The following is a 13,884-nucleotide window of genomic DNA, read 5'->3' on the forward strand; positions in this document are numbered from 1 at the left end:
GCCAATGCTGGATATTCTGTTTGCCGATAATACTATATCACTCCCTCAATCATTTGCAATGAATGTCGGTAGTCGAACGGATCGATTCGTGTATCGACACGCCAGCCCGCTTCGACGTACGGCTAGACAAACGATTCCTTGTAACTAGTAGCTTTCAAGGTAGTGAAATCCAAGCACTTACGAGTGTGCGGGCACGAGATGAGTGGTTGAACAGTTGGTTCCCGCGAGTGATGAATAAAACAAAGGCTAATCAAGGCGATGAATCGTATCCCAAAATCGCGCCCTAAAATCGCGCCCCAAAATCGCGCCCCAAAATCGCGCCCCAAAATCGCGCCCCACAGCGATTGTTTGATAAATTGAAAACTGTGCGAGAGAGTAGCCGCCTCGATGATTTTATCGGGCGCATGTATACGGCCTCTCCCGGGAGCCTTATCCTAAAATCGAGTCGTTGTATGTTTGCAGAGCCAGCGAGATTTGAATTTCAGAGCAAGAACGTGACGATACGGCGGGGCGAGTCCGTGGTGCTCGACTGTACGGTCATCGGCGACAATCCGATCAACGTACAGTGGTCGCACAATAACAATCGCTTCGACGCCAATACTCACAGACTGAGTGTCAGCCAAGTGAAGACCGACAGCGGACTCAAGTCGCAAATGTCCATTGGCTTGAGCGATCGACAGGATTCCGGCGTTTACAAGTGCACTGTCGACAACGTCTACGGACGCAGCGAGCACTTTATTTATCTCGCGGTGCAAGGTTCGTGACCACCTCTCCCTCGCCCTTTCTAGCTTTTCAATATGCATGAGCGCCCATTTCCGCCTGCTAATCCAGGCACTCATATTTTTCTTTAGACCTACGCAATCGAATATATGAATAATTATTATTGGCCTCTTTTAATGAAATGCTGAAACTGAGATTTGAATATCGGCAGAGCGGCCGGATCCACCGTCGGCTCTCGAGGTCATCGAGATTGGCTCGAGGTCGATCAAGCTTTCCTGGAACAAAGCCTTCGACGGCAACAGTCCCATTCGAGAGTACATCATCCAATATCAGCCGGTCTCCCACGGCATGCTGGATGACGAGTGGGAGCCGTCGAAAACGCACAATATCTCCCACCTACCAGGCTCTTTCTACGGGGTGACTAGTCCAACGCAAAACGGTTAGATCGATCGTTCGCATTGTTCGCATTCGCTCGTTCGTCCCAAGCTCTTTTTCACGTACGTGAAATTGCAGGTATCACGCGCTATGACGCTACCAACGAAGACCAAGAAATCGCCCTCGTCGGTGGCTTGCATCCCGCAGTCACTTATAAATTTCGCGTGTTTTCGATAAATTTTATCGATTTAAGCGAGCCGACCAAACCGGTGGTAGCTAAAACCCAGGAAGAAGGTCGGTAGGACACAGCTTGTTCGAATAAAACGAGCGTCATTTTCGTAAAATACTTACCGAGTTCCACTTTGACCTTTGCAGCACCAACTGAACCTCCTCAAAACATTAAAGTTAGCTCTGCAGGTCCTGGGGAATTGATAATAAGTTGGGAGGTAAGTTTACTTAAACGGGATTTCATTTGCAAGTTACATGGACTCAAAATCAATGCGACTACTTCGCTAGCCTCCACCCAAGGAATCGTGTAACGGCGACCTATTAGGCTACATCGTGACCTGGTCGGAACATTCGTCCTCCACATCGGGTGTCAATCAAAGCAAGAGCTTGAACGTCAATGGTTGGGCTACGAATAAAGTTCAACTAACAGGACTGAGAAATTTCACCAAGTACGACATTTCGATAAGAGCTTTCAATAGTATCGCTAGTGGCCCACCAAGCGTTCCCATAACCGGCACCACCCAAGAAGGAGGTAAGAAATCTTAAGCTTTATTTCATCGCTCGTTTCTCGTTCGATCCACCCATAATTATAATACGAATTTAAGTACCAAGTGCACCACCAACGAGGGTAATCTGCGAGTCGCTGTCGTCGCAAAGCGTGAAGGTACACTGGAAAGCGCCTCCCGCTCATCAGCATGGTGGAATTATTCAAGGCTACAAAGTTTTTTATCGCCCCGTGCCGACCGATAACAGTACGTTCTTTTTCTCTGTGCTGAAAGCCAGGGAGCGCCTCGTAAAGCGCCCTTCTACAACCTCTCGTAAAACAACGAAGAAGAGGAAAAAGAAAGCAAACAAACCAACGTTTTTGTCTCCTTTCAGTGGAAATCTCGACAGCCGGCGAAATAAAAAAGACGACCAGCAACGAAACCTACTTGCATACATTGTACAAGTACACCAACTACTCGATACGAGTGCTCGCGTACACTGGTGCTGGAGATGGGGTGCTGAGTAATCCTATTTACTGCGCCACCGAAGAAGATGGTTGGTATCTTGGAAAAGCGATCGAAATAACCGCGTTACTAATCGGATCTCAACTTATAAGTACCCGGACCACCGGCTGGTATCAAGGCTCTGGCCTTGTCATCGGATACGATATTGGTATCCTGGCTTCCACCATTGCAACCCAACGGCCATGTTTCCAAATACACAGTTTACTTCAGAGAGGCAGGTGCGAGCAGACACAACACCTACACGATTCACGAGCCACCGAGCTCGTCGTCCGATACTCTGACGAAGGAATTGCGCGAATTTAACGAAAGGTAATCGACTGTTGCTTACTGTAATCTTGCCTATGAAACCCAATAATAATAATGTTGATGCTTCGTGACAACAGGCAACTTTACGAGTTTTGGGTGACCGCGTCAACGTCCCGGGGCGAAGGCGAACCTACCATTGTCGTTTCTCAAAAGACTGATTCGAAGGGTAAGTCATCGGCGAATCGACTTTTTTTTTCTTTTTCGATCTTCCGTCTGTAATAGCGTCAGTCCTCGAAGGCCGATTTTCCTCTCGCTATCGCCAATTCTTTATAAAGATTAATAAGGGAGGCAGCGAACTGCTTCAGACGAAGGCAGGATAGAAAGGCAATTTTTGAAAAACAACACGAATTTACGCTTTACCACACTTAACTAAAAAGGGCACATTTCAAAAAGTGCCAACAACAAATACAAATTGTCTTAATAACTTAGCCTATTACGCAGCAAGGCGATGAGTCAGCCGGCACGTGAATGTCTGGCAACTTCGCTTCGCCAACCGACCGTAAAACCGTTGCTACCTGGGCCGGCTCGTAAAAGCCTGGCCCCGCTATCATCCAAATCGCGAGTCGCTGAGGAAACGAAGGGAGAGAGAGAGAGAGAGAGAGAGAGAGAGAAAGAGAGATTGACCTGACTTCGCCGACGGACTTCTTCAGTGATCGTTTATGGTAGAGGCATAATTCAGGGATGATTCCTCGTCTTCGGATTGCTTCGTCCCTATTTTGCTCGAGACGGCCCGTCGCTTCTTCTTTTTACGACTCGATCAGTCCTCCTGCTTCTCTGTCATCACCTCAATGCAGTATATATAGGGACGAACAAACTAAGCACACGCAGAGACGTCCGACCAAACAGCAATCCTATTCTCAACTAGTCATTGCTTCCTTCTCTCCTCCCACCATGCCGTTATTATACCGCCAACACTCGGCTGGTGACCGCGTGCCTAGACTTACTCTCCTCACGCGCTACAATAGTTTTCTTTCTCCTCGATTGCTGAAAAACAAAGGCGAGCGCCAGACACGTGATTCACATATGCGTCTGACGCCAGCCGCCAGCTCTACACCGTTACACGTCTTCGTAATAAACGATGACTGTTTTAGCTCCGGCCAGAGTAGCTTCGTTCTCTCAGCTTCTGCGGAAACCGGTGAAATCTGCAGTGATGCTGTCGTGCATTGTCGTTGGCAATCCAACATCAAGGCCGCTCTGGACGTACCGAAATAGTCAAGTGACGAAAGGCAAACACTACGAGATTACCTCTGACGGGCATTTGAAAATTCACGGTAAGCGAAGACGCGCTCGAGGAAAAAAGAACATGCGAATGGAATATCGATTGGTTTTCATCCTTACTTTACAGCATTGGAGCAGTCGGTTGCTGGCAACTACTCCTGCTCGGCGAGTAATACGTACGGAGATGATTCGATAACTTATACGTTGATTGTTGTTATGCCGCCTCGTGCACCCACGTTAGAGCTGCAATATACTACCACGGATAGCATAAAATTTTATTGGAATCATCCGGACAATGGCGGAGCAAATATTCAAGGCAAATTTTGTTGTTTTGTATTCCGACAAAAAGAGCAAACGAGCGCGAAAATGTTCACTTGGTATCTTATTGCTCCACAGGTTATGTGTTGAGCTACAAAAAGGACAAGGGCGGCTGGGAAGAGATCAGCCTATCACCGGAGAACACTGAATTTACTTTAACGAGCTTGAAGTGCGGCTCGTCATATGTTGCGCACTTGACAGCTCAAAATCGAGTAGGCACCGGGGACCCGAGCCCTCTGATAAGCGCTACCACAAAAGGCACAGGTAATTAATTGGATCCAACGACAAGTTCTCTAGTGAGTCCCCTGTGCTCGGCTTCGAGCAGCTGACCATTTGTCTTCATTATTATGCGAGCACAAATATCGAGAGAGCATTCAGGCTGCACAAGTCCGCTTGAAAAACCGTTGAAACTCATTTCAGCACCTCTTCAGCCGAAAGAACGTGAAATCATCATTGCCAACGCAACGTCGGTACGCTTGTTACTGTTGAATTGGCCGAACGGCGACTGTCCTATCGAGTATTACACGGTGGAATTCCGAAGAAAGGTCGGCTCCGAGCAGTGGAATTTGGTAACGAGTCAAGCAACGGATAACATCATCATTCGAGATCTGAAACCAGCGACGTGGTACAGCGTGAGGCTGACGGCGCACAACGACGCAGGCTCCACGCAATCTGTAATGGACTTTGCAACTACTACTTTGAGCGGCGTTAGCATTGGACCGCTGAACGATCTTATCACTGATGAGGAAGCCATGAGGGCGGCGCACAGCTACAAGGTGCTCTACGTTATTATACCGCTCATATGCGCTGTTATACTGATTATTTCGGCCGTCGTCGTTGGCTACGCGATGCTTAAAAAGAACGGAAGGTTTGCATTTTTTTACTGGTTTAAACATCAACAAACAAGATTGCAGATTGAATTAAAACTGAAATTCGTTTCAAATGACAGGGCTGGCTATTTGGGTGATATCTTACCTGGACAACAACAGCCAGGTTTAGGACTTAATTCTGCTCATTCAGCACATCATCATCTGTCAAATTGTATGTCGACCGTTCAGATGAAATCTACAGCTGAAAGAGATAATAGGCGAAATCATCAAGTGTACACTAGCTCACCTGTCAAGCAAGATAATCATAAACCCGCCGTGGACCATGGCTCTGGTAATAATTCCGTTATTTTGACAATGTGAATGTATAGTGCGATGTCCAAACCATAATCATAATATTGGCTCTTTTAGAAATGTACGAAATAAGTCCTTACGCGACGTTCAGCGTGCCAGGACGAGAAAATCGATCTGTCACCACTGCCACGCTAGACTACACGATGCAGTTCAAGACTTTCGGCCACTTGGAGAACGAAGACATAAACAACATCGATTACGAGCATTCGAGCATTGACTTTGAAAGGTGACGACTAACCGAATGACTTGAGATTAATCCGAAGAGTATTTGTTAATATGAAAGGATAAACTCTAATATGCTTTAGATCGAAAACACCAAGGTGGCACAAACAACGCTACTTTCCGAGCATAGCCGAAGCTGAGAGCAAGATGCGTAACAATCGACAAGGTTCTGGTAGCGACACCTCTGGTAGCCCTTGCGGCGAATGCGCTGGTCCTAGTTATCGAGTTCCCGTTAAGCCTTGCAGAGGTAAGCTTGCAAATGCATCACAGAATGCATTACAATCTTGCTGATGTTTTTTTTTATTTATTAACATTTCTCGAAAAGCTTCAAAGGATCATTCGAAAAATACTAATGGAATATTCTTAGAAAAAACCATTTTTCATTTGTCCAAAAAAGATGTGTTTTCGCGGGGCGTGGAATCGAGCACCGAGTCGAACAATGAAGGTTCGCCGTCACTAGGAAGGCGTCGCAACCGCCAGCCTAGCGGCAGGTCCACTCGAAGGTAGCCAAGGTTTGTTTGCTTTCACATAGCACTCACAAATCCTCCAATCATCGAACTCGATCAAATCGTTTTTTATCGTTTTTTATTATTTTTTGATTTTATTACTATAGTTCGTTGTCGTGTTAGCTTGATCTTCAAGCATAACTCTCATTCATTTGTTTCCACCATCGAAATTATAGTTCACTCTATAGTAATAATAATCAAATAATTCGTTGAGCAGTGACACTTAGAAGAACTATGTAATATCATCAGATTATACAGTTCATCTGTTATCCTATTTTTTCTTTGTATTTGTTGCCATATTTGAATTAAGTGTCCTAAATAATTCGAAAGTAATGTCGCAACGAACAATGAAATTTCAAGCAAACAAAATCTAACTTTGATTCGTAGTTCTGTAGAAGACATGACGCTGTTACCGCCAAGCGATTTCAGCGACAGCCGCGAGTTGATTGAAGTGGAATGCGAACGCGATCAGAATGGCCACGACTGGCACGGGCAGTCCATCGGTACGCGTCACGGTGGTAGCCTCGGTAGGTCGCCATACAAAGCAGTCGAAACTATGCTTGCCAGGTGAGCCCTTGGTAATAAGCTATTTACAACTGTTGACGCAAAATAGCAGCTATTCCGATGACTACGTTGTTGATCATTTTCACTTTTTCCAGACATCAGCAGCGAAAGGAGCAAGAAAGGCAAGAATTTACGATACATGTATGATCAATGCTTCAAACGTTGCTCAAAGATGTTTTTAAGAGCGTAGCATACAATGAAAAATCAGCAGCGATATTCACAGCCTTGGAAAATATTAGAATTCTGTAAATATCCTGCTCGCTCCAGAATTGCCAACAATTTCGATGCAACTTGGTAAAGCCGATGAGCTGCCTCGCGTGAATAGCCGTGCAAGTATACCACGTACGAATGTTTAATTGTTTTACATACAAATCATCAATCACTTTACTCCGATAAAACGGTGAGTCGAGAAGGAGAGAGAGAGAGAGAGAGAGAGAGAGAGAGAGAGAGAGAGAGAGAGAGAGAGAGAGAGAGAGGGAGAGAGAGAGAGAGAGAGAGAGAGAGGAAAATTTGAAGGACATGACGAGCAAGGCTTCTCTGCGACTTTGAGATGCTACCGCCTGGCATACACAATGATACAACTCACCTGGACTACTATTAGTAATAAATATTATATAAATGATGATATTACATATGCCAAAGATTAACATTTTAATCGTGCTGTAACTGCCAAAGTGAGCGTCGAGTAAGTCTCCATCGGCGATTGTTCGCTCGCCAACATTAAAGACTTATGGATTTTTGTATAATTGTGCACCGCCTCGTTCTTCGAGTCTTTTAATGAAATTTGTTATATATTTAAATATCCGTTTTCGATGACATATATTTACAGCTTGTTTCATCGCATGATGCGTAGCTGCGGACGCGCTTCATTCAATTTCCGTTCGCCAATTGACTTTTATACCAAATTTACCTTAGCTTTAGGATGTTTTTACATTAAATCGCTACGGACATTTTTTATAACGTCAAGTACTGTAAGTTTGCTTCGAAACCTCTTGTAACATTTGCTAAGAGACTGTTTACAAAAAAAAAAATTGAGACTTTTCAACACCTAATGCATATTTAATATTGATTTTTACATGCCAATTTTTCACTTTTGCAAAATCGAATTGACTCAATAACATTTTCTTCGAAAAGACTATAACTGTATGGGTTTAAGATGTAATGGAATATGAACCGTAGAGAACGAATGTGTTGAGCAAGAATACTTCGCAATAAGTCTAGGAAAACATCGTTGTACAAAAATTAATTATAAATAAATCTTTTAAAAGTTGAGCCTCACTGAACAAATTATTGCATTACCTGCTATTTAAAGAAAAGACGAATAATAATATCAGCTAGGGAAGGAATAAATGTACAAATTAATAGTAGAATTTGTTTAGCCGTATTACTTTGCGCTGATATATTGGCGAAAAATCGATAACCAATTCTATAGTTTCATAGCTGACGAGCTTCTTGAAAATTGCAGTAGTACTGCGCTACACTTTTACATCTGAGAACAGATAGGCTTATCATCAAAAACTGAAGGCTATCGCACAGGCCTAAATATAAAACTTGCCAACTATCAAGATTCCTTTTGACGTAAAGGTTCTCTAGCAGGCGGTGCGCTGGTGCGAAAAACGAGAGAATCGTCGGTCGAAACGTCGAATGTCGAACGTCGAACGTCGAACGTCGAACGTCGAGGGGCGCGCGAGAATGACGCGTTCACTCGATCAACACTAGTTGGCTCATGAGTGACGCGATATCGATCAAACTAGCACCTTAGCAGCGCTCAGCTCGTCGTAGCTGCTGCTGTTCTTCGGAGCGCCGTGCACAGTAGTCATGGACGCGTGCTTCGCCGCATTCGACAAAGATCAAGACGGCTACCTGAGCATCAGCGAGTTCGAGCTCATTTGCAAGGCACTTTTTCGCAATGACCGTGGAAAAGTTTACGGATTGGAGGACGATCGGCTGAAAGAGATTTTCGGCGTGTTTGATACCGATGGCAATGGACTGATTGATAGGAAGGAATTCGAGGTATGTCAGTGACCCATCAGCACGATTGAATAGCAGTTTGTTTTTCAATGTGCTCTATTAAAATTCGAAGCGATGTCAGTGTTGACACTACCTCTCCAACTTGCGCACGGAGCGGTCATGTAAACATTGTTGTTACCCACGGAGCACTAGCTTCACAAGTCAGCGAAGAAACTTGATGGAAAAGTTTGTGGTACAAGCTCTGACTAGCCGTCTTTGGATTGAGAGGCTGAATCGAATAACGATCAATCTTGCGCAGAAACTTCAACCAAGTTATTCAACCTTGCAATAATTTTCTCGAAAATTATATTACTTCTCTAGCGGAGTTCTCGTAATATTCCTCGCATAAATCATTCGATTTGCCTTGCCTGTCTTTAGAATCGAGATTCAGTAACGGCCGTGACAGTACACCAGTCTCACCGCAGTACGGTATCTGTCTTATCCATAGACACGGACACGTGACGTAAAACGATCGAGTGAAGGGAATGTCGTGCATAGCTTCGAAGTGACGTGTACGTATGATTTGGCTAGCGCGATATATCATACAACTTGGGTATATGTATAATACGTCAGCGTACCATAGAGGCTCGAACGTCGATGTAACTTATCGATTTTTAAATAATTGCCTCAAAAGTGTTCGGCGTGCGCGAAATGAACGCTTAGCACGGAAGCATAACGCTAGCAAATCATTTCAAATTGGATGCAACTTTCAGTAGAAATATCCGACTTTGGTCGGCCGAAACCACATTCACTCGCATGATTATTCATTTTATTCCTTTTCAATGTTAGATGTGCTGGAATCGATGGATAAAAGTATGCACGAGACCTAAAAGTGCCTTCCTGGTGGTGGATGTGCAGAACGATTTTATTTCCGGCTCGCTCAACATCAAAAAGTGCGCGGCACGCCACGACGGCTCGGAAGTCATTGAGCCCATTAACAAACTTCTCGATTCGGTCCCGTTTGATAATGTTTTCTATTCGCTCGACTGGCACCCTGACGATCATGTGTCCTTCATTGATAATTTAAATTTGAGGTGGGTATAGCATGCTATGTTCGCCTTCAACGATGCGGGAAATTTAGGAAAACTGTAAATCTTCGTACACATTGAAAGAATGCGAAAAAATACTTGGGGAGACGTTTATTTCTTCGTTACAATCATCATAAACGTAAAATTTCAAACAGATAGCATACAGAAACTTAGAGAAAAGTCGATAGAAGTTAGCGTGTTTCATGGATCTATGTGTAAGTAGATACGGGTCAGGTCCGACAAGACATACTTTGCCAAATTTTGCATGTGCGCAGAAAATAACCGCGAGCCAAAAATCCGATAAAACAAACTTTCAATGTCACTCGCAACAAAAGAACCCAAAAATTTATTGGTTTTCAGAGAGCTAGACGAGTCGAGCGGCATAACGAAAGAGGAGGCGCGAGTATACGATACAGTCACCTTCAAAGGGCCACCTATATTAAAACAACGCCTGTGGCCACGTCACTGCGTGCAAGACTCTTGGGGTGCAGAGTTACATAGAGATCTGAAAATTGTCGAACACGGCGTGAAGGTGTACAAAGGTACGAATCCCGAGGTGGATTCGTATTCGGTATTCTGGGACAACAAGAAGCTGTCGGAAACGTCATTGTCGTCGCAACTGCAAGAGCGAGGTGTTACCGATATTTACGTCTGCGGTGTTGCCTATGATGTTTGTGTTGGTGCCACGGCAATCGATGCTTTGGCAAGCGGATATCGTACAATTCTGATTGACGACGCATGTCGAGGAGTTGATTTAGTTGATATCGAGAAGACAAAGGCAAATGTCATCGGTAGTCACGGGGTTATTGTTACTTCGGGTCAGGTCAAAGCAATGGTTGAAGGTCGAGATCGACGACCTGAACTCGGTTACAAACTTGCTATGGAGATCAATAAGGGCAAAATTTATACTAAGCAATCTAAACAGAGTGAAGATTGAAAACATGGCTACTTATAATGAAACTATGTATCATAGGTCACGTGTTTTTTTATATTTTTCATTAGATAGATTGACATAGCTGTTTATTTATTGCAAAATTCATTGTTATACTTTAATTGCTAATCGTTTCATTGAGGGTATTAAATCTTACTTTAATGCCGTAGGTATAATATTGTCAATCGATTGCGGCTTTTTGTAAGCAATTCGTTGTAAAGATTTATAGAATATTTTTGAATGTATATGTATATTATTGAAAACTATTAATTATTAATCATGTTGTAAAAAATATACGTCATAGCACTGCTATACAATTTCATGTAAATATGAAATTTAAAATATACTGTTGTACATTTTCAAGTTTTATGAATAAAGATTTATCCTTAGAAATAGGGTTACAATTTAATTTCAATTATATTCAAAAATTAACATTATAATATCCGAGAATGAATGAAAAATACGCTGCTCCCAAGAAATTGCTTTTTAAAAATGTATTTGACTATTTAACAATGTTTTCACACATTATTTACAGCTAACAGTTACTTATAGATCAGGAAAAAGCTCTAATACTAATAAAATTGAAAATGAAAATATTAATCATAGCAACTGTTATTTTCAATAAAACACAAACGGTATTCGATTAATATTAACGATTGTTCTTAGTGCTAATACATACTATCTTTCTCACATTTTTATAAATTAATTTACATGAAAAAAAATCAATTTCAAGATTGATAATAAATTTAAAACATGATAAGCAGGTTGTAAAGTTTTCAATTTATACAAAACTGAACAATCTCACATAAATGCTATTCACAACGTTGAAAACGTTTACCACTCCTTCGATGACTCGATATACACAGGCGCAGAAGCAGTTAAATTCAATTACACAATTTTTGCGCCAAGCTGAGAAGCTAATTTCGATTGAAGACCAGATTTTGGCTTTATATCTTCATCTTGGTCAGGCATCATTTTGTCCGCTACGTGTTTATATATCAAACCATCTTCACCAATGTAAAATGTAGAATATCCATCATACCAACTAAAATAACATGTTGTCAAATATGGGCTCTTAATTTTTTCAAAAATGAAATACTTACATTTCATTTTCTCTTGTCGCTTCCGATCTTATCTTCCATACTTTGAATTTCCAGAATTGCAGCAACACCTTGAATCCAGTTATCCCAATTATGCGCCAACGAACCCTGATTGTATTATCTGATGTGTGCATAGTCATTTTGAGAAGTTCTAATTTTACATAGGCAAATTTCAGATGGCCTATTATCCTTAAAAATGCCATTTGTTTTACGTATTCATATGCAGTTCTAAAAATATATAAATTTGTCAATAAAACTTAAGGATGATGGATTTCAAGCAATTAGCATTAAACTAACTTTGTTCTTGTTCCCCTGATGTTATTCACAAATTCAATATTAGAAGAGTATATTTTGTAGTTGAGAGATTTTATAAAAAATTTTGGTAGCTGTAACATACAAAAACCTAGATTATCACTTGACTAAAAGTTGAGTAATCATACTTTTATAAAACCATTTTCTACTTACATCAACACTCAATGTATCATAAATAAACTTAAGATCATCCTCTGATGGTTTCTTGTGGAGAGTTGCTCTTTTATCTTGTGAATCCACATTCTTTTCTTCAAGCATTGCTGGAGCCTTTGGTAAAGTTGAAAGTTTGGGCTTTTCTTTGGTAACTGCACTCATATTGAGCAAATATGTTTGATCTTGAGGCTTCCGATTTGGTTCTTGATATGTCACAGAAATATTGTCCTCGTGTGGTAACACTGAATTCATATTATAAGATAATACTGTTTGATCTATTCCAGAATGAATGAATGAAACATGATTGATTTCTTGACCATAAAACTCTAAATCTTTTTTACTTGAAATTGCGTATGATTCAATATCATTATTATTAATAGTATTTGAATCATTCAACCATCGATTAACATAAATATAAGTATATTGAGGATGGTTAATATTTGACTCTTTAGATGAATCCAATAACTTGCAATATTCCTTAGCATCAAGAGGTAAGCTGAGCGATGCATTAGGACCCATAAACTGAAACATCAATATATTTTATTGTCAATTGTATTATACTTTATCAATAACAAGTCAAGACGAAAAATATCAAATAAAAGTGCTACGACAGATAACTTCAAATATTATTATAATAATCGTAATTTAAATTATGTAAGAGAAATGACACTAGTGTAAAGAAATGTAGGGAGATTTTAATTAAAACTGACAACTTAGTGACGTTAGGGTACATAAAAAAGTCGATGGCAACGTTAAAAATAAAATTTAATCAGTAAATTAAAAGAAATCCTACCTCGTTAAGAAACGTTGATGTTACGGGTTTCACGTGTCTCGGCAGTTGCCGGCTGCTGAACCGTCTTGCAGAATTGCATCCCTGGGCACTAGCCACGATAGTGGGTACATATTTGCTGCCGTTCGCGATGCTTCTTATGCAAAAGGACATCGTTCGCTAATAATTCCTTGTTCGAAATTAATCAACAATCTCTGCCTGACAACAGACAGGATGACAGCAAGTAATCTCTTTGGATTTCTCGAAATTATTATTACTGATACTCGTGGGTGTCGTTGGACTGCACTACTTCCGTATTGGACTGCAGCAACGCAACTGAGTTAATGAACAGCAGCGCTCCTGCGGCGCTATTAATTTGAGGTTAGGTTAGAGAGGAATATATTCTGCTGGTGACCGCGCTGTAAATAGCCAATCGGAGTTCCCGCTCGTAGAAGCGCGAAAAACGAGCTTCATGAAACTTCAATTAAAAGTATGTCCACGACTTACCTCGTTAGGCGCTGCTTATACTTGACAATTGAGATACAAGATTGAAAGTGACAGCTGTCATATTTTAAGTACACTTTAAGCGAAAAATAGATTGTTGTTATTTTGCACGGCGTGTGAAACCGTAGCCTTGCGCCATCGTTTAGCTATTTTTGCAAGTACAAACAAGTGAAGCAATAATAAGTTACCGAAGTGCATGCACTTGCCAATTCCTATTTTATCGATGAACACACCAACTTTTCAACTTTGAAATTTCATTTCGATATTAATTAATTACATTAACGATAACTTGACAATAATGGAATATAAGATAACGAAAACACATCAGTCGGTATACAAGGCTTGCTAGATTCACACTATAATACAATAAGTAGAGTTTTTGCCAATAAAACATTGCATACTCTTTCAAATTCCGTTGTAAATATAATA

At 41.4% G+C, this 13,884-nt stretch overlaps 3 protein-coding genes across 11 annotated transcripts in view; 2 read left to right on the forward strand and 1 right to left on the reverse strand.

Moving 5' to 3' along the window:
- LOC131666789 (cell adhesion molecule Dscam2) overlaps positions 1–7,880 on the forward strand; it is a 108,866-nt gene extending 100,986 nt beyond the window's left edge. For 2 of the 8 annotated variants that reach the window (XM_058939704.1, XM_058939711.1), the window contains 19 exons: positions 463–756; positions 932–1,159; positions 1,234–1,389; positions 1,471–1,541; positions 1,612–1,855; positions 1,929–2,075; positions 2,203–2,364; positions 2,426–2,642; positions 2,717–2,805; positions 3,731–3,910; positions 3,985–4,173; positions 4,254–4,439; positions 4,596–5,043; positions 5,125–5,336; positions 5,414–5,582; positions 5,662–5,825; positions 5,946–6,081; positions 6,472–6,651; positions 6,744–7,880. In XM_058939704.1, the coding sequence (XP_058795687.1) occupies positions 463–756; positions 932–1,159; positions 1,234–1,389; positions 1,471–1,541; positions 1,612–1,855; positions 1,929–2,075; positions 2,203–2,364; positions 2,426–2,642; positions 2,717–2,805; positions 3,731–3,910; positions 3,985–4,173; positions 4,254–4,439; positions 4,596–5,043; positions 5,125–5,336; positions 5,414–5,582; positions 5,662–5,825; positions 5,946–6,081; positions 6,472–6,651; positions 6,744–6,795 (3,524 nt within the window). In that variant the 3' untranslated portion in view covers positions 6,796–7,880. Of the gene's footprint in view, positions 1–462; positions 757–931; positions 1,160–1,233; positions 1,390–1,470; positions 1,542–1,611; positions 1,856–1,928; positions 2,076–2,202; positions 2,365–2,425; positions 2,643–2,716; positions 2,806–3,730; positions 3,911–3,984; positions 4,174–4,253; positions 4,440–4,595; positions 5,044–5,124; positions 5,337–5,413; positions 5,583–5,661; positions 5,826–5,945; positions 6,091–6,471; positions 6,663–6,743 lie in introns of those variants that run through there. The other 6 variants (XM_058939708.1, XM_058939707.1, XM_058939706.1 and 3 more) reach the window with 6 other exon arrangements.
- A 475-nt stretch (positions 7,881–8,355) lies between these two features.
- On the forward strand, positions 8,356–10,918 carry LOC131666799 (nicotinamidase). 2 transcript variants are annotated; one of them, XM_058939727.1, is made up of 3 exons: positions 8,356–8,661; positions 9,448–9,692; positions 10,047–10,918. In XM_058939727.1, exons 1-3 carry the CDS (start codon positions 8,467–8,469, stop codon positions 10,621–10,623), a joined length of 1,017 nt encoding a protein of 338 aa, XP_058795710.1. In that variant the 5' UTR covers positions 8,356–8,466; the 3' UTR covers positions 10,624–10,918. The 2 variants fall into 2 exon arrangements, with proteins under 2 accessions (XP_058795710.1, XP_058795712.1); XM_058939729.1 differs by lacking the exon at positions 8,356–8,661 and adding an exon at positions 8,716–9,170.
- A 210-nt stretch (positions 10,919–11,128) lies between these two features.
- On the reverse strand, positions 11,129–13,293 carry LOC131666798 (uncharacterized). The gene is made up of 5 exons (XM_058939726.1): positions 12,976–13,293; positions 12,183–12,704; positions 12,015–12,103; positions 11,721–11,945; positions 11,129–11,662 (listed from the first exon to the last, which is right to left on the reverse strand). Exons 1-5 carry the CDS (start codon positions 13,123–13,125, stop codon positions 11,506–11,508), a joined length of 1,143 nt encoding a protein of 380 aa, XP_058795709.1. The 5' UTR covers positions 13,126–13,293; the 3' UTR covers positions 11,129–11,505.
- Between the last annotated feature and the right edge of the window lie 591 nt (positions 13,294–13,884).

This window comes from Phymastichus coffea, unplaced genomic scaffold, assembly GCF_024137745.1.
Source record: "Phymastichus coffea isolate CEN01 unplaced genomic scaffold, Cenicafe_Pcof_1.1 PCOF00061, whole genome shotgun sequence".
Lineage (NCBI taxonomy): Eukaryota > Metazoa > Arthropoda > Insecta > Hymenoptera > Eulophidae > Phymastichus > Phymastichus coffea.